Below are 25,472 nucleotides of genomic sequence, written 5' to 3' on the forward strand. Positions count from 1 at the left end.
GCCTGTCTTCAAAACCTCTTGAGCTTATTTGCCAATGCGGCTTGGCACAAGCCTCAGGGAAACAAAAGCGAGTGTCTGAGCTTGCAAAGCAGTGCAGAGAAGCGATCAAGGAAGACCTCAAAGAGAGAACAGCAGCAGTGCTGGTAGATGCTGCAGAAGCTGGGGAAAATATTCGCAAAGCCCACCTGTCTTTAGCCAACTACAAAACCAAGATGACTGCCCTCCAACTTCCTGATGGATCTATCACATCTTCCAGAAGGGCAATGGAGAAGATTATCCATGACTTCTACTCGGATCTCTTCAATAGCCACATCCACCTGCCCACATACCAAATTCCGCAGGATGGATATGTCGTTCCCAATGTTTTCCCTTTCGAATCCAACACACCATTTCATTAGTAAAGAAGCGAACAGCACCCGGCCCAGTCAAAGTCAGACCCTAACACCTAAAGAAACTGCCATCAGCACTCATCAATACACTGACTCTGCTCTTCACACACTACCTGTCTGAATGCAAGGTTCCGTCCCAGTGGAAAACCAGCAAGACTGTACTACTGTACAAGAAGGGAGACATCCATGACATTGGCAACTATGGCAATCTTCCTGTTGTCTGTTGTCTAGAAGCTGTTCACTTGAGTCATCCTGAATAAGATTGGCAGAACACTATATGAAGGACAACCATGCGAGCAAACCGGTTTCCGAAAAGTATTTAGCACAATCGACCATATCCACATGATAACCAAGTTCATTGAGGTTTCTTGGGAGTTCAAGATGCTGCTCTGTCTAACATTCATTGATTTAAAGAAGGCCTTTGATTCTGTTGAGACGGAAGCGGTCATTGAAACCCTAGCCAATCATGGCATTCAAACTCAATACATCAGGATCCTCTGTAAGCTGTATTATGGATTCACTACCAGGGTCTCACCATTCTACAAGGAAGTGATCATCCATGTCAAGAGAGGGGTTCAGCAGGGTGATACCATTTCACCAAAACTCTTCAGTGGCACCCTCGAGAATGTCATATGACTACTGTAATGGGAAGGAATGGGAGTGAAGATAGACGGTCAGCAACTACACCACCTCCACTTTGCTGATGGCATCATTCTAATAACACCAAAACATTAGCCAAGCTGCACAAATGCTGTCCAACTTTGACCGTGAGTGTGGAAAGGTTGGACTACAGCTGAATCTCACGAAGACAATGTTTATGAGAAACAGCCTCACTCCTGACGCTCCATTCGCTCTCAATGGAATGACCATCTCTGAATGCAACAGTTATGTGTACCTAGGTCGAGAAGTCATCATGACAAATGACCTGGCACCTGAGTTGCGCAGGAGGAAGAGAGCATCTTTGAACGCCTTCTAGAGTGTCGAAGAAATAGCTGAGAGGACAAAAAAACCTTTGGTTCCAGGCACATCTCTTCAATTCCACTGTTCTTCCTGCATTAACATACGCCTCAGAGACCTGGGCCATACGCAAACAGGATGAGAATGCTATTTGGGTCTCCCAAAGAGGAATTGAAAGAACTAAGCTTGGAGTATCATGCTTCACTCAGATGAGAGAAAGAATCCGGAGTTCCAACCTCCGTCGACCATCAATAATCAGGGATGCTGTCTCGTTTGCCAAGGCATCGAAAATCAGATGGGCTGGACAGGTAATGAGATTTGGAGACGATTGCTGGACTAGAGCCGTTATTAAATGGATTCCACAGGACGTGAAAAGAATGCGTGGCCGCCCACCTATGAGATGGTCAGACTTTTCGTCAAGACCCTGAATAATCGATCTGAGGCTCTTCATGTTCCTAGAACAAGCAGACACCATTGGGCTACACTAGCACGTGACAGGGACAAATGGAGACGTTACTGGCGCCTGCTCGAGCAAATCGATGAGTAACAGGATGTCAAGTGATGAAATGATTAAAGATATTATTGAATTCATAGTCATCTTTGACAATATTTTTATTACCAAAGCCCCAAGTCCTATTCCTGTAATAGAAATATAATAATATAATAGGAATATATTATAATATTCTATGACATCACAGCCTCCAGTGGAGGAATACTAGAAACTAGGAGTGATATTTGGTGTCTCTATATTTCATAATTGACCCCGTGCCTTTTGGCCTTGTCCTCAATATATGTGGGAAACATCTGTCAAGTCCAACAGGGAGATTCCCCTTTTAAAAATAAATTCATTAATACAAATATGGTGTGTGGTTCTTGTTGTTATTGTTTTTGGTTTTTGGGCCATATCTGGTGGTGCTCAGGGCTTAGTCCTGTCTCTGAGCTCAGGGGTCACTGCTGATGGGCTTGAGTGATTATGGGGTACTGGGGACTGAGCCTGGGTCAGCCACAGGCCAAGCAAGAACCCTTCCCACTGACCTATCACTCTGGCCCCAATACAAATGTTTTATCAGAAATTAGATACCTGTCGGAATGGAGAGAAAATATCTGGCAATTTCTCAGTGTTCTTAGGGTAAGAATTAGCTGAGTACATAGGGCCTGGTAATGTGTTTATTGCCCTGCAATGGAGATTTTGACTTTCTTCAATGGATATTTTTGAGCACTTAGGATAAATTAACCAGATTTCTTCACTGTCTCATTAATAGGACTGTTAAGGACTCTCTTGGTTTGCGGAAAGCCCTTGGGTGCTACAAGCCAGATATTGTGCCTAGTGAAAATATAGCACAGCAGGACATATTGAAAGTGACATGACAAAGTACTGAGCCCAAGCTTGGTTCATCAGCTGACACTGCCACAGTGAGGTTTTCATTAAGGCCACATCAATCATCAAATGAGGTCCCCAGGACCGACCACTTTAGTTCATGAGCATTTGACAGTGTGGATGTAATTTGACCAGGAGTCAACAGAATAGAATTAGTTATTTAGACTAGAGTATGGAATCGGTGGAGAGGAGGGGAGCGGGTTATGTTTTCCTCCCCGCCCCGACCAGGGCTCCGGCAGCCGAAGACCTCCAGGATCAGCCACCACCATGCTGAGACCACTCTCCGCACACATGAAGGTACTGGCAGAGGGACAAAGCCACGCGGGTTCCGGGGCCGAGATCTCCCAGCCTACTCGGATTGGAGTCGAGCATCCTCCACCCAGATCCTCCAAATTCCAGTAGGCGGGGGTCACACCCACCACCTGGCCCCCTGGCGCCGTGTAATCCCATCAACGGCCAAGACTCAGAGACTATAAAATCCAGCTCCTGGAACCGTGAGGCCGCATTTGCGGCCGCGCGACATCTTATTAGGACATCTTTTTATGACATCTTATCATCTCATTCCTACTTTGGACAAGCTTGCAGGCTATCGAATGTAGCCTGCCCACAGGGCAGCGTCTGGCAAACTCCCCGTGGCGTACCAAATATGCCAAATACCAGTAACAATGATGGGTCTCATTCTCCTAAAGAGCCTTGAATATAATCTCAGGGTTAGGATGAAAGAGACATTACTGGGGCCTGCTCGAGGCAATCGACGAATAACAGGATGATGAAATGAAAATGAAAATGGAATCGGTAAGAGAAATTTAAAATGCCATCAATGTTTTACTTTCTGATAATCATATGAAAAAGTCCTTTTCTCCTTGATCGATTTCTAATCCTCCAGTTAAGGAAGTATACATACACCAACTGCAGTGACAGGTCTCCTGGAACAGAAGCTCATTCCAAAAACTACTTCTTAGAATTAAAAAACTGCACTGTAGCACTATCCTCCTATTATTCATCGATTTGCTCGAGTGGGCCCAGTAACGTTTCCATTGTGAGACTTATTACTGTGTTCGGCATATCGAATATATCACAGGTAGCTTGCCAGGCTATGCCGTGAGGACGGGAGTCTTGGTAGCCTGTTGGGATCTCCAAAAGGGGCGGAGGAATCAAACTCGGGTCAGCCAGGTCAGCTGCATGCAAGGCAAATGCCCTACCCACTGTGCTATTGCTCCAGCCCAAAAATTTCTTTTTTTTTTTTTTTAGTATTGAGAGACTCTCATACATGCAAAACAAATAGTTTACCACTAAGCATATCTTTGGTATTTTATAAAAGTCATCTCATTTATAAAATTTAAACATACATTAATTTTTGACAGTTACTAAAATATTTCTTATCTAAAACCTGGGCCAAAGTGCTAACCAGCATTCAATATAGTCAACAGTTATTTAAATGTTAGTAAATACTACAATTTGAGAATAAGAACTATAGCAAAGCGGTAGGGCATCTGCCTTAAAAGCGGCCAACATGGCCAACCCGAGTTCGATTCCTCCACCCCTCTCGGAGAGCCTGGCAAGCTACCGAGAGTATCTCGCCCGCAGGGCAGAGCCTGGCAAGCTCCCCGTGATTTATTCGATATGCCAAACACAGTAACAACAAAGTCTCCAATGGAGACGTTACTGGGCCCGCTCGAGCAAATCGATGAACAACGGGAGGGCCTTTACCTTTACCTTTAGCAAAATAAGTAAAGAATCTTCTCAGTTTATGATATGATACAGTATTTAAAGACACAAGATAGACACAATTTCTGAAGACACAGAACTTCTTTTTCAATTGTGATCATCTTTTGAACTAGAACATATACATGTGTGTGTGTCTGTGTGTATGTACACATATACATAATATTTTCTCTATGCATGCATGTATATAAAATACATATTATATAAAATATGTATATTAATTATATTTATATGAATATCTGTAAATATAAAGTGTTTCTATTTTAGCTGGACTAGATCTTCTTTTCCTCCTAGTAGGACTGGACAAGTCATTGTCTTGGGTAGGAGGAATCATTCGTACTGGCAAAGCATGCTGTGAAACTGGTATGTGACTGAGGACTATTACAAGGTCAATATTTGCACGATGAACTTTGTAAGTCTAAATAAGGATCAGAGAAGAAGATTAAAAATATGATTCTATGTATTTTAATTCATATTAAAAAAATCTTTTTTTTTCCCCTTTTTGGGTCACACCGGCGATGCTCAGGGGTAACTCCTGGCTCTGCACTCAGGAATTACTCCTTGTGTAAACGCAAAAATACAGCAGCGGTGGTCTATCTCTCCCGCTGCCCACGTTTGGTAGTCTCAAGCCACTTCCCCCACCCTGGGGAGGTTGATGGCGATGCGCAGGCAAAGGACGGAACAAGGGCCAAGCTGGTTGGTCTTAGTTGCAGTTTATTCCAATCCTCTCTCCTTTCACTCCTGTCTCTCCTCTGCCTCCCCCTCTGCTTCTTCCTCCCCCATGCTACTTTATTCTCCTCCTCGATCCCCCTTCATTCTCCCTCTGGCTCTGGAATCTGAATCTGGATCCCCTTCTCCTTTTGCTCTGGAGTCTGGATCTTGATCCAGCAGCCCGCTCTTACAGTCTAGTTATATCCCAAAGCATGAGGAGCTGGGGCTTACATATAGGTGTGGTTACAATTCATAGGGGTAAAGTTCTTTCCCTCAGGGGGTACTTCTTCTAGGACAGATACCCTCTCAGCAGGACGACCCACCCAAGAGCGGAATCCCACGGGTGTGTTTCTCCTTTCCTTGTCCAACAAACATATAAGCATTCATAATATAAATCATTTTGTATGGATACAGTAGGAATTTACCTTAAGCTTATAGAATTGCTCCCTGGAGCCATCTCAATCTCAGACTACAGTGCTCAGGCCAGATAGTCTTTCCTATCCCTAGCAGGGTCCTAGTTTCATCATTACTTTTGGATCATGACAGCATTTGTCTATGATCAAGCTCTCAACTGATAGTTAAGAATCATGACACTAGAGTGTACAGCTGGCCTCCAAGTTACTCCATGGCTTGGAGGCCAGCTGCACACTCTAGGGGTAAAGGCAGCTCAGATAGAGAAGGGAGCACCAAATAAAGGGTGTTGCGAAGTTCCGCCCAGGATGGGAGATGCATGCTTAAAGTAGACTATAGAGCGAACATGATTGCCACTCAATTCCTCTTTTGCAAACTACAGGACCCAAAAGAGAGAGAGAGAACAAAAGGGAATGCCCTGCCACAGAGGCAGGGTGGGATGAGGGTTGGGGGGGGGGTGGGAGGGATACTGGGATTAGTGGTGGTGGAGAATGGGCACTGGTGGAGGGATGGGTACTTGATCATTGTATAACTGAAACCCAAGCACAAAAATTTGTAAGTCTACAACTGTACCTCATGATGTTTCACTAATAAAAATTTTAAAAAAGTAGTATGTATACAAAGCATATGCATTAAATTATATGCATAACTAATATTTTGTTGCAATATACTGCTTAAATATGTATCTTAATCTGAAAGACTTTTGAATACATCATTTATATTTCTAAAAAATAAAAAAAATAGAATTGTGACACTTTGGCCTGACCCATTTTGATGCCAGGGTAGCTCACAGCTTGCCCTGGGTCCATTCAGTCCCTTGTTGGGACTTTGCTTTTGGGGTGTTAGGAACTAAGGGCAACTGAGGCTTAAGTTGAGAAAGAAGATGCCCGGGAGTGAAGTTACAAAGCATAATATTAACTGTCTTCCTGTATCTATACAAAAAGGACATTGCATTAAAGTAAACTATTCAAAAGACATAAGGAGAGGAGAAAGGCAATATTAATTTACAATACATTTCAGTGTCCTAGAAGGATCTGACCTTACAAATGAACAGATTCTGATTAGGGGGAAAAGCTGATTAACTGGTTGGGGAAGAGAGCAGAGAGAAGTGGTTACAGATAAACAAAGGAATGGGAGTGTCTCGGAAGCATTGTGATGGGTGTAACCTGATAAACGTAAGCTCCTTGTGGCAAGGGAAAAAGGACAAAGCAATGTTATCCTACACTCCTGGTGGTGCTGGGGGACCATATGGGATGCCGGGAATCGAACCCAGGTCAGCTGCATGCAAGGCAAAAGCCCTACTCACTATGCTATCACTCCAGCCACCCCCCAAATTATTTTTATGGGCAATCTTAGTGTAGATTATAACCTGAAAATTCCTCAAAGGAAGCAGGTCATGATAATTTTAGTTGGAACCTGAAATCCAGGTGGATGTCTACGCAAAGGGGAAGTTTAGATACCGGCAGGAAGCCCCATCTGAGACTTACAGTTCCAGGAACTGAGAGAGTCTGCCTTTTCCTCCCTGTAGGTGTCCAGACCTCTGCTCCCTCCTTTCCATCACCCCACGGCTGTACATGTTCATCCTGACATGGCTCTAGCTTTCCTGCTGGCTCAAATCCCCTTGCGTCCCGGACTCATTTCCTCCACTTGCACCAGGCAAGGTGGTGGCCTCTACAGGTTGCATCTATTTAAACATGAATCCAGGGCTGGAGTGACAGCACAGCAGGGAGGGCCGTTTGCCTTGCACGCGGCTGACCTGGGTTCGATTCCCAGCATCTAATAGGGTCCCCTGAGCACCGCCAGGAGTAATTCCTGAGTGAAGAGCCAGGAGCAACCCCTGTGCATCGCCAAAAAGCAAAAAAAAAAAAAAAATCTCCTCACCCCACCTTACTCCCTTACTCCACCCTCCTGATAAGAGACTGCAAATACAGGTCTCAGGAGTCACTAGGCCATGAAGAAATTAGAGACAAAATAAAAATAGAACCGCAGCCCCACCTGCTGGAAAAGTAAGAGTAGTTCACCCCTCTAAACGGCAGATTCCCGAGGGGATAAAACAAAACACACCCAAACACACCCAAATCAAATGCTGAAATTGAAAGTCGTAAAATGGGGAGAGAAAGAATTACAATCAATGCAATTTGAGTCTTGATGAGACTTCTTCACAAGGGGAGACCAACTTCAGAATTCAACTGACAAGACTGGAGGCTCGTACTGGAAGTTAAGAAAGCTCAAATTCGCTGACGTGAAAAACTTGAGAGCTGGAAGGAAACTCAGAAAGGCAAATAAAGTGAAGAGAGACAGCCCTAAAAGGATGATCAAAGAGATATGACCAAAGTCATAAAACCAAAAGTTAATGAGTTTAGAAATATATTCAACTACAGAGGGCAAAATGGAAGCTTTAAGTAAGGGAGCACAGATTCAGGACTCAATAATTGAGATCTCAACAAATAAATTCAATAAATGTGAATAAAAGCGTGAAAGAAAATTATGGAAAGAAATAGACCCAAGTGGAGGAATAAATCAGTGAGCTCAAAGATAGTAATTTACAAATTGTTCAAGTGGAAGAAGAGAGAAATAAGATGTACAAAAACCCGAAGAAACACTCTAAGAAGCGCATGACTCCATTAAGAAAGACAATGTAAGGATAACGATATCCCAGCAGGGAAAAGAAAGGAAGAAAAGTTGAACGGAAGCACTATTCAAAGAGATAATAGCAGAAAACTTTCCAAATCTGGGGAACAAGCTGAATATACAAGTCCACACACCAAAAAACTAAAACAAAAACAACAAAAAACATCTGGCTACTTAAATGCAAGGTATTACAGAGAGACACATGAAACTATTAAGAGTTCAAGTTGTTAAGAGTTCAAGACAAGGAAAGTATATTAAAGGAAGCTAGAGCAACAAAATCGGGTAATTTATGACAGTACTCCTATGAGACTTCTCAACAGGAAAGTAGGGAGTAGGAAGGAATGTAACACTGTGTTCAAAACACTCAAAGATAAAAATCACCAGCCAAGTTTTCTATACCCTGAAAGACTCTTTTTGATGTGAGAAATAGAGCGGTCTCACAGAAACTGAAGTATAATTCAAGCACTAGCCATTTCCTACAAAAAATTTTGAAGGGGCTCTCCTAGATCAAATGAAAGTCCACATAAAAGTGAACAATAGATCAACAAAATCATAGAAAAAAATAAAATGGCAGAAGGAGGTTCTGATCTATAAACAATAACCCCTAATGTAATGAGGTAAAGTCATCAACCAAAAGGAATAGAGTGGTCTGATAGATTACAGAGAAAAACACAAATATTTAAGGTTTGCAGGAGATCCGCATGTAAAGATAAATACAGTATTCAAATCCAGTGGAAAGTTTAAAAATGTGAGAACTATATAGGGAAAGGGGGACGTATACCGGGGATATTGGTGGTGGGGAATGTGCACTGGTGGAAGGATGGGTGTTTGGTTATTGTGTGACTGTAACCTAAACATGAAAGCTTATAACTATCTCACAGTGATTCAATAAAATAAAAAAAAATACTACTATATAAGAGAAAATATATTTCAGCCAAAAAAGAACAAGACAAAGATAAGCATTATAAAATAATGATACGGGGTTCAACACAACATAACGGTAGTATAATTATTAATATATTTATACTTAATATAGCAGCACTGAAATACATAAAGCAAACCAAAAGTAACAGAGCTGGTATTGGCAGCAACATGACAGCAGTAGGTGACTTTAATATCCCTCTTACAACACTTAACAGATCATCCAGATAGAAAATCACCAAGGAAATAAAAGTCTTAAATTAAAACAAATACAAGATGGACTTCAGAATACATATTCTCAAGTATTCACAGAATATTCTCAGGAGGGGACATTAGATAAATCGCTATTAATTTATAAAGTTTGAAATCATAGCAAACAGTATTTTGCATCATAGTGTTATAAAACTGAAAAGATCAGCCAAAAGAAAAAAGAAGGAAGACCACAAATAGGTAGTTAATAATCAATGTACTATGAATATATATTGAATCAATGAAGAAATCAAATCTCAGATGGAATAAAAATGGAGATATGAGTTATCAGAACCTTGGAAATAAAGTTCTTATCAGAACATATGCACATGGAAAACCAGTCTGAGGAGGAAGTTTATAGTAATGAAGACATAGATTAGGAAACAAAAATCACAAATAAAAACTTATGCTCACACTAAAGGACCTCAAGCTCCCCGTGACGTATTCGATATGCCAAACACAGTAACAACAAAGTCTCCAATGGAGACGTTACTGGGCCCGCTCGAGCAAATCAATGATCAACGGGAGGGCCTTTACTTTACTAGAAAAAGAAAAACCAAAAATTTTTAGATTAAAAAAATTGGAGCACAGATTAGCAAAACAAATTAAGACATACATTTCAAAAGGTGAATGAATTCGGTTGCTGATTAACAAAATAGACAAAAACTTAGCCAGACTCGCAAAGAGAGGAAATGGAAATGAAAAAAATTAAACTAAAGAACATTACGACAGACACTACAGAAATTCAAAGGACCACAAAAGAATATGACAAACTGGGGGCTGGAGCGATAGCACAGCGGGGCAGGGCATTTGCCTTGCACTCAGCTGACTCGGGTTCGATTCCCAGCATCCCATATGGTCCCCCGAGCACCGCCAGGAGTAATTCTTGAGTGCAAAGCCAGGAGTAACCCCTGAGCATCGCTGGGTGTGACCCAAAAAGCAAGAAAAAAAAAAGAATATGACAAACTGTCATATGGCAACATACGGGACAATTCCATATTCTTGGGAGAACTAGGTGCCAAACATTCCATCCTTCATGAGTAAAAAAATGGAAGTGTTAGCCATATTAACAAAAAGTTTACCCTCTTATGCTGTTAGCATAAATATAAACTGGAACAGCCATTTAGGAAGAGCAGTATGGCGATATTTCAAAAAATTGAAAAGTAGATGGACCAGGAAGAGAACTCAAAGTCCTGGAGCCCGTGTGTTGTGTGCTGACGGCTGAGATTCAAGCCCCAGCAATCCAGTTCCCCAAGCACTTATGGAACAACCATAAGAAATGAGCTGGGAGAAGCCCCTGAGCCCTGCCACGTGTGACACAAGCACCCAGCCCTGCAAACGTTAAAAGTAGGAATTCCATGCAACTCCCTTATTTTACTTCTGGATTCTGCTCCAAAACAAGAAGGTGCTAATTTGAAGCTCTATACGCACCTCGAAGTCACTGCAATATTATCTACAATAGTCAAAAATCAGAAACACCCCATATGTCTATAAACTAATAAATGGTTAAATGGTACATATCCGAAAATGGAATACTAGTTGGCTATTTAAAAATCCTGGCACTTGTCGGGGGTATGGTGCCGCCAGCAGGTCAATCTGTACCTGTGAGGCGAGTGCATCAGCAGCCTCATGGCGCCTTCAGACTTCCAGATACCCCAAAAATTGCTGCTGTGCCTTTGGCCAGACCCTAAAAACTTGGGGCAAAGTTTACCAAGAAAGTAAACGGCCAAAAGTTAGGTATGTGGGAAACACACCCACAAACCACCTCCGGCTCAGCTATATAATTGGAGACAAAGCCTCTTTGGTTCCTGATTGAACTGCTTAATGGCCATGATCCCAGAGACTCAGAAACAAATCTCAGAACCCAGTGACTTTAGGTAGAAATGCGTCTGGTCTCTGCAGTAGGCTACCGGTGCTGGGCCAACCCAGGTGGGAATAGGTTTCGTGCCTTGGCCTACTCCCCCTGGCGGCCCAGTGGCCGCCATCCGTCTGAGGCCACTGGATAGTCACATTTGGGCCCCCAAGTGACGAGACACACAGGGCCTCACGGGATGAGGGTGGAACCGGGCTTGTCCTCCCCACCCCAACGAGACCCCAAGTCATCGCCCACGAATGGCCTCTCTGGCTCCTGATCAAGCTGCTTAACGGCCATAATCCCAGAGACTCAGAAACAAATCTCAAAACCCAGTGGCGTTTGGCAGAAATGCATCTGGACTCCACAGTACGTTACTGTCGCCGGGCCACCCCAGGGAGGAAAGGGTGTTGTCCCTTCGCCTGCTCCCTCTTGGCGACTTGGTGGCTGTCATCCTACAGAGGCCATTGGACAGTCAGGCTTGGGCCCGCAGTGACAAAACTTGTTGGGTCTCACGGGATGGGGCTGGAGGTGGAGCCGGGCCTGTCCTCCCCACCCTAACGAGACCCCAAGTCATCGCCCACAAACGGCCTCTCTGGCTCCTCATCAAGCTGCTCAACGGCCTTGATCCCAGAGACTCAGAAACAGATCTTGAAACCCAGCGGCTTTTGTCAGAAATGTGTCCGGACCCCGCAGTAGGTTACTGTCACCGGGCCACCCCAGGGGGGAATGGGTGCTGTCCCTCCGCCTGCTCCCTCTTGGCGACTTGGTGGCTGTCATCCTCCAGAGGCCATTGGACAGTCAGGCTTGGGTCAGCAGTGACGAAACTTGTTGGGTCTCATGGGATGGGGGGGGGGGAGGTGGAGCCGGGCCTGTCTTCCCCACCCCAATGAGACCCCAAGTCATCGCCCACGAATGACCTCTTTGGCTCCTCATCAAACTGCTCAATGGCCATGATCCCAGAGACTGATCCCAGGAGCAGATCTCTAAACCCAGTGACTTTTGGCAGAAATCCCTCCAGATTTAAGTGTTAAAATTTCAGAACTTCAAAACCACATGGCCCTACTGCAGCCACACGACATCATATGTTATTCATAACCAGCAATAGAACACAAATTGTCTATTGTTACCTTTTCAGCAGATCTGAGTGTTGGGATAAAATCTTAAATAATGGTGGGTCTGGTGTCGAAATATTGAATGTGATCAAAGTAGAGAGAGTAATGTAGAAATCATCTGCCCCACAGGCAGGGGAGGGTGTGGGATGGGGTATACTGGGATTTTTGGTGGTGGAGAATGGGCACTGGTGTAGGTAGGGGTGTTTCATTGTATGACTGAGACTTAGACCCAAAAGCTTTGTAACTGCTCTCACGGTGATTCAAAAAATAAAATTATAAAAAATGGAAAAAGAAAAAAAAAGTAAGGTGGAGTTCATGCACAATTCAATCAGTTAATCAGTGACTGAATAAATAGCAGTACTCCTACAAAAAAAAAATCCTGGCACTTGCAACAAAGTGGTTTTCTTTGGTTTGGTTTTGGGGTCAAACCTAACAGTGCTCAGGGTAGATATATACATTCCTGGCTCTGTGTTCAGGGATCACTCTTGGAGGGGTTCACATGGGGTTCCAGGGGTGGAACTGGGTCTTCTGCGTGCAAGGCAAAGAAATACTTTCCATGTTGTACTATCTCTCCATCGCCTAAATAATTTTTGATTTTTTTTTGGTTTGGTGGCCACACATGGCAGTGCTTAAGGACCGGTTCCTGGTCCCGTGCTTGGAGCTTGCAGTGCTTAGGGAAGCAGGTGGTGAACTGAACCCGGACGGCATGCAAAGCATTTGCTCCAGCTGCTGGCTATGTTTTAGGCCTGCAACAACATGGTTGAATCTAGAGGATAATACGCCCAGTGACACGAGCCAGATGGAGAAAGACTAACGTATATTTCATTCATGCGGTAGTAGGAAGGAAAATCTAGATGAGCTAAGTAAAACAAAAATAAGCTTTTGGGCTAGAAGATGAGTCAGTTGATTGGTTACCAGAAAGGAAGGCAGAAAGAGAATAGGTGAACAGGGTCCAAGGGAACAAACACAAGGTGGAGGAGAGAATTGGATTTTCAGTAGGAACTTAAATATGGAATATTGAGCAAGTGGCACTGAATTTTTCTGTAAACACCTGAAATACGTATTGTCACAAAGCAATATTTCTTTTAAAAAGGTGCGAACTGAGCAAGTTTGTTAGACGCTGCATTTAAAAAGAATGAAGGGGTGTGATAGTACAGTGAGTAACACACTTGTCTTGAACGTGGCTGACCCAAGGTAGATCCCTGATATCCCATATGGTGCCCAATTATTACCTTCAGAAGTGATTCTTGAGTGCGGAGTCAGGAGTTGCCCCTGAGCATTGCTGGGTGTAGCTCCAAACCCAGAACTTAATTAATCAATTAAGTTAGTAAATTAAGAATTGTAGCACTGTAGCTCTGTCCTTCCGTTATTCATTGATTTGCTCGAGCGGGCCAAGTAATGTCTCCATTGTGAGACTTGTTGTTACTATGTTTGGCGTATCGAAAATGTCACAGGTAGCTTGCCATGCTCTGCCATGTGGGCGAGATACTCTGGTAGCTTGCTGGGCTCTCCGAGAGGGGCGGAGGAATTGAACCCAGGTTGGCTGGGGCGACTGCGTGCAAGGCAAACGCCCTTTCGCTGTGCTATCACTCCAGCCCAAATTAAGAATTAAAAAAACAAAAAGAGAGCACCAGAAGTATTAAATATAATGTTTGGTCTTAATTGGATCTTGGTTTAAATAAAACCAACTCTAAGTACAAATTGGGCTTTAGGTGCTATTTTAGAATACTTCTTAGTTATAATAGTTGTGATACTTGTTTTGAATTTCATACTTTGAAATATGTATTATTTCATTATTATATATGAAATTCGTATTTTGTGTTTTGAGGTGTTAGTTTGAGGGAGCTAGAGATATAGCACAACAGGTAGGATATTTGCCTTGCACGCGGCCAACCTGGGTTCGATTCCTCTGTCCCTCTCAGAGAGCCCGGCAAGCTACCGAGAGTATTCTGCCCACACGGCAAAGTCTGGCAAGCTACTCATGGCGCATTCAATATGCCAAAAACAGTAACAACAAGTCTCACAATGGAGACATTACTGGTGCCCGCTCGAGCAAATCGATGAACAACGGGAGGACAGTGCTACAGGGCTACAGTGCTACTTGCTTTGAAGCTATATCAAAATATTCATATTTTGAAAGCTGGAGCTATAGCATAGCGGGTAGGACATTTGCTTTGCATGCGGCCAATCTGGGTTTGATTCCCAGCATCCCCTATGGTCCCCTGAGCAGCACCAGGGGTAATTCCTGAGTGCAGAGCCAGAAGTAATCCCTGAGCATCGCTGGGTGTGACCCCAAATGCAAAACAAACAAAACAAAACAAAACATTCATATTTTTAATAAATATTTTAAGAAATGTATCATGGAGAAATGTCATGAATTCTGGGATTCACTTTTCAAAGACTTCCTTAATGGGGGGGGGGTCAGCTCCCTCCCCACCAGTGCCAGGGAAGCTGCTCCCACACCCTAAAACCACAACCGTGCCTGGGGCTGGACTCCTCAGCCTCCTGACTGAGCGCCACAGAGAACCTCATATGCCGAAAGTTTTAGGTACACTAGCTTTTCTCGCCGAAAACTCCAGACCTTTTTGGAGGCAGGGTGGTCCACCTTCTCCCACGTCCCCACACTTCAACTCCCCACTGCCCCCACCAACCAAGCTCATCTACCAGCAAGAAATAAAGAGAGAGAGAGAGAGAGAGAGAGAGAGAGAGAGAGAGAGAGAGAGAGAGAGAGAGAGAGATCAATTTACTGCAAATATTTCTCAGATATCCATTCTGGTCTGAGATATTTGGGGTGTTCTTGGGAGGGGGATGGGTCAGGTCCTGCCCTAGCAAAGCCACAGTGGCCACTCCCCTACTCCAAAGTTGCTCTCATGCTTCTGACCAGGCTGCCCAGTTAAATATTCTGGATTTTTTTGTGCGACATCTCTTAACTCTACAACAGACATCCCAATAGTAGCACACCCGATTGAAGGGGGATACAACGTAGAAGTCAATCAATCTTGACTAAGAAATATATTAACACACAAGACTTAACTTTCAACAACAGCTTAGTAAAATTTCAGACAAGGACTTAATGTCTCTATGGAGAGATGCAACGATTTTCACAATTTTTCTTCTAAGGAAATATTTTTTTAAAATTATTCTATTAGTGGGGGGTATGGTGCCACCAGCAGGACAATCTGTACCTGTGAGGTGAGTGCATCAGCAGCCTGATGGCAACGTCAGACTTCCAGATATCCCAAAATTGCTGCTGTGCCTTTGGCCAGACCCCAAAACCTTGGGGCAAAGTTTACCAAGAAAGTAAATGGCCGAAAGTTAGATATGTGGGAGACTCTCCCACAAACCACCTCCGGCTCAGCTATATAATTGGAGGCATGGCCTCTCTGGTTCCTGATCAAACTGCTTAATGGCCATGATCCCAGAGTCTCAGAAACGAATCTCAGAACCCAAAGGCTTTTGGCAGAAATGCATCCTGTTCCTGCAGTAGGTTACTGGCACTGGGCCACTGCAGGTGGGAATAGGTTTCATGTCTTGGCCTGTTCCCCTGGTGGCATGGTGACCACCATCCTCCAGAGGCCACTGGACAGTCAGGTTTGGGCCTGCAGTGACGAGACACACGGGGCCTCACCACATGGGGGTGGAGCCGACTCTTTCTCCCCATCCCAACCAGACCCCGAGTCGCAGCCTACAAACAGCCTCGCTGGCTCCTGATCAAGCTGATTAATAGCCGTGATACCGGAGACTCAGAAACAAATCTTGAAACCCAGCAGTTTTTGGTAGAAATGCATCTGGACTGCATAGAAGGTGGCCACAACCTCAGAGCTTATTGGAAAGCCAGGTATGAGCCTGCGGTGACGGGGCAACTGCAGTCTCATGGGAAGGGGGGGGCGGTACCGGCACGTCCTTCACGCCCTACCGAGGTCACAAGTTACCCCCCACAAGCAGCTCTCCAGCACGACCATAACACCAGACACACAGAAACCAATCTTGTAATTATCTGTCTCTTTGCAGAAATCCAAAATCATGGCCGCATGATATTATATGATTCTCATAACCAGCTATAGAAAACAAAGTATTTCACAATGCCTTTTCAGCAATTCTGATTGTTTGGGGGGAAATTCTAAACAATAATGGTGCATCTTTTGTCGAAATAATGAACGTAATCAATGTAGAGAAGAGTTAAGTAGAAATCATCTGCCTCACAGGCATTTGGAAGGGTGGGGGGGGGAGTATACTGGGATTCTTGGTGGTGAAAAATGAGTACTGGTGAAGGGAAAGGTGTTGGATCATTGTATGACCGAGACTTAAACCTGAAAGCTTAATAACTTTTCCCACAGTGATTCAATAAATAAATATAAAAATAAAATTAAATAAATAAATAAAATTATTCTATTAGTCATTTAGTAGGAGTGAACAATATAAGATAAGTTATTGTGGACCTGCTATGGGGGGGGGGGGTGGAGGGAAGATGACGGTGGAGGAGGAGCTGCTGTTGGAATATTGAATGCCTGTCACAAACCATCATGCACAACTTTGTAAACCACAGCGTTTAAACAAAGTGAGAAAATAGTCAACAAAAAGGAAAAAAACAAAAAAAAAGTCCCTCCTAGAGGCAAAATAAATAAAACAAACATGGCAGTTAAAATTATTAGGCTAAGTAGCGGACACTACTTCCACTACCCAGCCGTCGCCACACTCCAGGACGCTTTCCGGACACATCATAAGACACTAAATACCCATCTTCTGGAATTCTCGTACCATATTTGATAGGGTTCAAATATGGTAACACCTACAAGGGTGATTAGAGGTCGCCCCAAAAGCCTCTATCCCTCTCGGAAAGACTGGCAAGCTACCGAGAGTACTCCGCCCGCACGGAAGAGCCTGGCAAGCTATCTGCTGTGTATTCGATATGCAAAAACCAGTAACGAAAACTGGTCTCATTCACCTGACCCTGAAGGCTTCACCGACATGGCAGCACTGAGAAGGATGAGAAAGGAGAGGCCGACAAAATCTCAAGGCCGACGTAGGCTGCCACAATGAAGGAAGACAAAAATGATCGTCTGTACTTTCAATGCACGTACGCTAGCATCAGATGCATCCATCGAGGACCTGATGGTACAAGCGCGAATGATCAAGTACGACATCATTGGTCTGACCGAGACAAGAAGGCATGAATCTCACCATGCCATTTTCGACACTGGAGAAGAATTGTTCCTCAGAACATGCGATAAAAGAGGTGTTGGAGGCGTCGGTGTTCTTGTCAACACAAACTTGGCCAAAAGCATTGATTCATTCGAATGCCTAACAACCCGAATCGGACGTTTACATTTGAATAGATGTGGCTCACTGCCTGCAGTTTCTTTCTTCGTTGTCTACGCACCAACATCTCATTATGATGAAAGAGAAATTGAGAAGTTCTACATGGAGCTAGAGAAGTTCTATAAAGAAGACCACACCTTCTACAAGATCATTGTGGGTTATTTTAATGCCAAGATAGGACCGAGAAGATCAGCTGAAGAACTTCACATCGGGACCCATGGCCTAGAATGGAACAAACAGGGTGAGAGACTGTCTGAGTTCATCATGTCGACCAAGACCATTCACGGTAACTCACAGTTCCAGAAGGCAGAATCTAAACGATGGACATGGGAGTCTCCCGGTGGACGATTCCACAACGAAATAGACCACATCATATTCAATCGACGGTTTTGCCTGACTGATGTCGCTGTTGTCCCAAAATTTCGAACGGGATCGGACCACCGTCTCCTTCGTGCAAAATTCTACTTCACAGAGCGGGGAGAAAGGGCTGCAAAGTTCAAAAAGAGAACTCCCAGAATGACCACCAACTGGGAACTCTTTGGTACTATTGCGGCAACATGGAAGATGTCATTGTTGACAACATTGACGAGGAATACGATCGACTGGTTCAGCACCTCCATGAATGTGCGAGGAACGCCAAGAGAGAGATAGCCACAAAAAATCGTCTATCTTCGAAAACTCTTGAGCTAATTCGCCAGCGTGGTTTGGCGCATACCTCAGGCAACTGCAAGCTAACGTCCGAGCTCGCAAAGCAGTGCAGAGATGCGATCAAGGAAGACCTCAAAGAGAGAAGAGCAGAAGTACTGGTAGATGCGGCAGAAGCCGGGAAAAGTATTCGTAACGCCCGCCTGTCCTTCGCCAACTATAAGACCAAGATGACTGCCCTCCGACGTCCTGATGGATCCATCACATCCTCCAGAACAGCAATGGAGAAGATTATCCATGACTTCTACTCAAATCTCTTCGATAGCCATGTCCATTTGCCGACATACCAAATTCCACAGGATGGATATGTCGTTCCCAACGTTCTCCCTTCCGAAATCCGACACGCCATTTCGTTGGTAAAGAAACAAACAGCACCCGGCCCAGACAAGGTCAGACCTGAACACCTGAAGAACCTGCCGTCAGTACTCATCAATACACTGGCTCGGCTCTTCACTCGCTACCTGTCTGAATGCAAGGTTCCGTCCCAATGGAAAACCAGCAGGACCGTACTACTGTTCAAGAAGGGAGACATCCATGACATTGGCAACTATCGCCCGATCTGCCTATTGTCTGTCATCTACAAGTTGATCAGTCGAGTCATCCTAAATAGGATTGGCAGAACACTAGATGAAGGACAACCATGCGAGCAAGCCGGGTTCTGCAAAGGATTCAGCACCATCGACCATATCCACACGATAACCAAGCTCATTGAGGTTTCTCGGGAGTTCAAGATGCTGCTCTGTTTAACATTGATTGATTTAAAGAAGGCCTTTGACTCTGTTGAGACAGAAGCGGTCATTGAAGCCCTAGCCAATCAGGGCATTCAAGCCCAATACATCAGGATCCTCCGTGAACTGTATTGCGGATTCACTACCAGGATCTCACCATTCTACAAAGAAGTGATCGTTGATGTCAAAAGAGGGGTGCGACAGGGTGATACCATTTCACCAAAACTCTTCAGTGCCACCCTCGAGAACATCATGCGACGACTGGAATGGGAAAACATGGGAGTGAAGATAGATGGTCGGCAACTACACCACCTCCGCTTTGCTGATGACATTGTTTTAATAACACCAAACATCAGCCAAGCGGCACAAATGCTGGCCGACTTTGACCGTGAGTGTGGAAAGGTAGGACTACAGCTGAATCTTACGAAGACAATGTTTATGAGAAACAGCCTTGTTCCTGATGCCCCATTTGCTCTCAATGGAACGACCATCTCCGAATGCAACAGCTATGTGTACCTAGGTCGAGAGGTCAACATGACAAATGACCTGGCACCCGAGCTGCGCAGGAGGAAGAGAGCGGCTTGGAACGCCTTCAAGAACGTCGAAGAAATAGCTAAGAGGACGAAGAACCTCCGGCTCCAGGCACATCTCTTTGATTCCACTGTTCTTCCTGCATTAACATATGCCTCAGAGACCTGGGCCCTACGCAAACAAGATGAGAACGCCATTCAGGTCTCCCAAAGAAGAATAGAAAGAGCTATGCTTAGAATATCACGTTTCACTCAAATGAGAGAAAGAATCCGGAGTTCTGACATCTGTCGACGATCAAGAATCAGGGATGCTGTCTCATTTGCCAAGGTGTCGAAAATCAGATGGGCTGGTCACGTAATGAGATTTAAAGACGACCGCTGGACTAGAGCTGTTACTGACTGGATTCCACGGGATGTCAAAAGACCGCGTGGCCGCCCACCTTCCAGATGGTCAGACTTCTTCGTCAAGATCATGAATGATCGGTTTGAGGCCCTTCATGTTCCCGGAGCGAACAGATGCCATTGGGCTACACTAGCACGCGACAGGGACAAATGGAGACGTTACTGGCGCCTGCTCGAGCAAATCGACGACTAACAGGAAGTTAAGTGATTAAGTGATTAAGTGAAGTAGCGGACAAATGAGTATTATTATATAGTCATCTCTTATTTTACTGTTATGTTTGAAAATATTCATAATGAAAAGACAAAACTTAAAAGAATATAGTTCTCTGTTCTGGAAACTGCATTTTATTGCTCAAATAGCCACAGTCATCAATGACTGGTGATTACCATATCTCACTGAAACACGCTAAGAAACATTCCCAGTGCCACAGAGAGTCCTACCAGACAGTGCTGTTTCTGACTCTCCAGGTATCGAGGGAAAGACTACTGGATTTCAATGTACAAACTATTCTTTAGAGTTCTTCTCCCTCTCAATTCTTTCTTCCATGGGCTTAAGCAAGCCTTAACAGTGGTAGGAGCGTGGGTAAGTCTATAAAATATTTGAGTCTTTGAGTCCATCTGCTTATTTGTAAAAGGAGAATGAGAATGGCACCACAGCAGGAAGACCCTTAGAATAGTTCCATAAATCCCGGTATTATTATTCTACCTGCCATTGCTCTCTTCTTTCAGAAGCCTAGTCACAGGACCACCCCACCTTAGACTCTATCAGTAGACAGCTCCTCTCTACAAACCCCTGTTCCCCAGATGGACCCTTGACTTTCCCTTATAGAATGACTATCACATTCTGTTTGGGTTTGGGTAGGAAGATTTCTGAAGAGCTTACAAAGTCTTGGGATCAAATTGGAGAGAACGGAGGAGAGGCACCTACCCTGAGAATTTGGAATAGAGCAAGAGAAAGGAGAACAAAATGAGCATGGGACTAGATGTCAGCTGTCCGGGATGGGAGTACACAGACACAAACAACATATTTACAAATTAAAGAGCTGCTTGAGGGAAGTACATGAAACTTGCATGTTCAGCAACAAAAGACCATGATAATGAAAGAAAACATACCCAGAAATGAGACAAGGCGTTGACGGCAAATGACTTCTCGACCATGTGGTCAGGAATATCAAGAAAATATTTCCCGGTTACCACTCCGGCATTGTTGATGAGGATGGTCACATCACCAACGTCTTTTTTCACCTAGAGAAAATCAATTAATGGTTACCAGAAAGAGGATAAGTAAATAAGGTCAAATATTAGTGCAAGCAAGTTGGCTCACTTTGATATTTCTTTCACCTAAATAAAATATACAATTTATTTAGTTTCATCTTTTTTTTTTTTTGCTTCTTGGGTCATACCCAGCAATGCATAGGGGTCACTCCTGGCTCTACACTCAGGAATTACTCCTGGCGGTGCTCGGGGGACCATATGGGATGCTGGGAATCAAACCTAGGTCGGCTGTGTGCAAGGCAAACGCCCTGCCCCCTGTTCTATCGCTCCAGCCCCTAGTTTCATCTTTTTAAAAAAATTCTTCATGGAGTTTCTTTTTAAAATCAAATATTGAATTTTCATCTCACATAAAGAATTTCAGCAAATTTTTTTGCTTTAAGATCAACTGTATTAAATAAATTTTGATTGACCAGTTTTACTTGAAAACCGTGATTGTGTGTGTGTGTGTGTGTGTGTGTGTGTAGATAACCTAATATTGAAACATATTTTCTCTACCTCCTATTTCTGTTTTGCAAATACTCTTTAGTGTGGCTGGTTGTGAATCCCAGGTAAGTTCCACGTGTGGTACCTGGTTCTGTCTACCTGCTTCCCTGCTTGCCGGCCAAGGTCTGTCCTTAAATGGCAGTTAACGTTCCCCTTGGCCCTAGTATGTATGACAATGATTTCTGTAGGGGTCTTTCTTCAAGCTGAGGGGCAGGGACACTTCACATTCTTCTAAACCCAGCCAGTGCTTTGCATGAAGACATCCTGAATCGAGATCTCCTATAGCCAATCACAGTCAAACAGTGGTTTGCTTCCTTGAGAAGCTTCTTTAGTTCCTCAGTTCTTCTGAAGTGCCTGTCCACACAATCCATGACCTACCACCAGCCCTGTCAGAGGAAAGTGTGTTTCAGGAAATACTCCGAGGATTGTTTTTTCAGTTTACAAGTATACCTCCAACTACAGCTTCGTAGGTGACACCAATAGATAAAATCCTTGATTTTGATGAACAGTATGATGCATATTTACACAAATGAATGGAAGCCTTTTCTTTGGGGGGGTGGGAGGGGGAGCTTGATAAGAATTTCTTTGTGTGCTGATACAACAATCTGTTTTTGTTTGTTTGTTTCCTAACAGGAAGCACTACCTTTTAACTCAATGTCCTAACTCTGGTCTACTTATGTCACTGGCACAAGCATTGCAAAAAATTAGTGGGTGAGTTGAGTTGAGCAAGCAGTGAAAATCAGTCTTGATAAATTCTGAGCTGACATGGGGCTGAGGGATTGGTCTTTATGTAGGAGAGAGGTTGAGACAGAGGGAAAAAAATTGGAAAGGCTAGGTTTTATAAAAGAACATTCCACTGATTTTGATAAAGGAATCATTGTGGGCAGGAACTCTCTCTAGACTAGTTTGGTATGGGGTGGACCCTGAGCCTGGGAAGATGGGCTCTTTGGTGAGCTTTGTGCAGATATTTAAGAGAGCTCTCTTTCTGCCTAAGATCTTGGCTTTGGGTATATCTGTGTCAAGTGGAACTTTAGGCAATGAGATTAAATTCTTACTACAACTATGAGAGTTCAGAAGAACAAAGTAATCCCTGCTCATGTGTGGGAAAATGGCAATTATGAGAAATTGAGATTTTACCAAAAGACCCACAGCTTTTGAGAAGAATAACAATGATACACATTCAATTTGAATTCACATCCAAAAGTTCTTAGCCAAAATAGTTTTTGCTATAACAAGTCTAATGTATGTGCTTGCATGCAGACATAAATAGTAATAACTAGATATTGAACCTGGTTATTCTAACAAAAATAGTTTGATATGCTTAGGCTGCATCACACCCCAGATAATAATACAACGAAAGAACCACATAAATATTTGTCATTGTTGTTAAAGTACATGGTGTGCATACTATCTGCGCACTTACACCACTCATACACATTCTATACAATAAATGTTGGAGATTATCATTAAGGGGGTGTGTGTGTATGTACATAAAAGAACACACACACACCCCTTAATGAGATATATATATATTAATATTTGTTCTGAGGATAAAATACATACATATCAACATACTAGATTTGTGGAAATTTAGTCTAGGAATCTGCTAATTGCTTTTGTGCTATGTTGTGGGAAACTGTCCTAACTAAAAAAACCCAAGGTTGAATTATTCCCCTAGGTAAAATTGTTCAGGTCTTAGAATACAAAGAGTTTACAAATGTGCTCCCAGGAAAAAATAAAATGGATAAGAGAGCAAGCAAAAATATGCTCAGGAAAGAATAGTATAAACATTTTAGCACCTTTTTGATGCTTGCTAATCGGGTCTGTGAAATACTCTATGTCTGCTTTTCATGTACCTATTGAATGTTGGTGCAGTTACTGTCTTCATGTCTCTGTCAACTTGCACAATGATTTACCTACTGGGAGCCTTGTGGGGGTGGGCGGTGATATGACAGCTACCCAGGGGGGCCTAAAGCATAGATAGTTAGTCTGTCTCATTTTCTGCAAGCGATTGCACTGAAAGGAGGTCTAAGGTGCTAACCCGAATCGCAGTTAGATATTACAGATTAGATTTTATAGATATTATAAATTAGATATTGTATCTTATTCTTATCCCCAATACATGAAAATAATAGATGTGGATTAGAATAATAAAAATTGCAGTTAAATTATATCTGGATGTGATCTTAAATATTAACTTGTTTATGTTATGAAGAAGAGGGATTAAGAGATTAAGAGATCACTTGCTGAAAATTGCACAACCAATGAGCCACAGAGGCAGGACTAGACTTGGTTTCTACTGACTCTTGACAGCAAATGAGTCACCAAGAAAAGTTGTTGGTCAACAGCTCAGAGCATTATCAAACTACCATTGCACTTTTTGCTCCTTTTCAAAAGTTATGAAGTCATATTTCTGAAATGTAAAATGCAACAAGAGACAATAGAAATCTTGGGGATCGTTTATCATATTTTCTTCTCCTCTGCTGGTAGAAGTACATACTATACACAGTATTTTTCTTGAGCATAGAAATTCAGAGAAGCACATTGGTCAGTTTACCTGATCAGCCACTTGGTAGACCTCTTGTCTGTTACTGCAGTCACATTTATACACAAATACTTTTGAAGCACCGGCTGCTTTGATCATTCTACATGTTTCCATATTACCTTCTTCATTAATATCCCATAAAACTAAAATGGCTCCAAGTCTGGCAAATTTTATGGCCATTGATCTCCCAAGTCCACTTCCAGCACCTGTTATAAGTACAATCTCTCCAGTCACATCCTTTTTGCTCCTGGGAATTACAGTGTGAACTAGAGAATCTAAACCATAATATAGAAATTTCATCAAAAATGTAATGGTATCCACGAGAGCATTCATGTTGGTTCCGTGAAGAAAGGACTGTCCTAAGAAGGAAAGAAGTCATTGAAAACCTATTACATCATCACAATAATTGCATTATATAGAAAACATTTTAGGGAATTTATTTCATTTTATTTTAGGCTTTTGGGTCACACCCAGTGATGCTCAGGGGTTACTCCTGGCTCTGTGCTCAGAAATTACCTCTGGCAAGCTTCGAGATCATATTAGGTGCTGGAGATAGAACCTGGGTCTGCCACATGCAAGACTAACACCCTACCCCTGTACTATCACTCTGACTCCTTGAGGGCCCTGGCCAGAGCGATAGCACAGCGGGTAGGGCATTTGCCTTGCATACAGCTGGCCTGGTAGACCTGGTTTCAACTCCTCTGCCCCTCTCCGAGAGCCTGGCAAGCTACCGAGAGTATCTCACCCGCACAGCAAAGTCGGGCAAGCTACCTATGACGTATTCAGTATGCTAAACACAGTAACAATAAGTCTCACAATGGAGATGTTACTGGTCCTGCTTGAGCAAATTGATGAACAATGGGAGGACGGTGCTACAGTGCTACAGTTTTATTTTTATTATTTATTTATTTTTTGCTTTTTGGCTTTTTGGGTCACACCCAGCGATGTATAGGGGTTCCTTCTGGCTTTGCACTCAGGAACCACTCCTGGTGGTGCTCAGGGGACCATATGGGATGCTGGGGATGAAACCCAGGTCGGCCATGTGCAATTGAGGGAATTTATCTTTAAGATTTTCCAAAGCATTAATTTTGGCAAAATGGATGCATTTATTGAATTATTAGATATAAAATGATTATGAAAACATTT

The 25,472-nt window shown here is 43.3% G+C and overlaps 1 protein-coding gene across 1 annotated transcript in view; it reads right to left on the minus strand.

The window, feature by feature from the left end:
- The window catches only part of LOC130021720 (short-chain dehydrogenase/reductase family 16C member 6-like), a 50,880-nt gene extending 26,221 nt beyond the window's left edge, over nt 1-24,659 (minus strand). The window contains exons 1-2 of the mRNA XM_056112507.1: nt 24,339-24,659; nt 21,137-21,268 (exon numbers count right to left, since the gene is read on the minus strand). Of these exons, the coding sequence (XP_055968482.1) occupies nt 21,137-21,268; nt 24,339-24,659 (453 nt within the window). The remainder of the gene's footprint in view (nt 1-21,136; nt 21,269-24,338) is intronic.
- Between the last annotated feature and the right edge of the window lie 813 nt (nt 24,660-25,472).

The sequence above is a fragment of the Sorex fumeus genome, unplaced genomic scaffold, assembly GCF_029834395.1.
Source record: "Sorex fumeus unplaced genomic scaffold, SorFum_2.1 ptg000002l, whole genome shotgun sequence".
In the NCBI taxonomy this organism is placed as follows: domain Eukaryota; kingdom Metazoa; phylum Chordata; class Mammalia; order Eulipotyphla; family Soricidae; genus Sorex; species Sorex fumeus.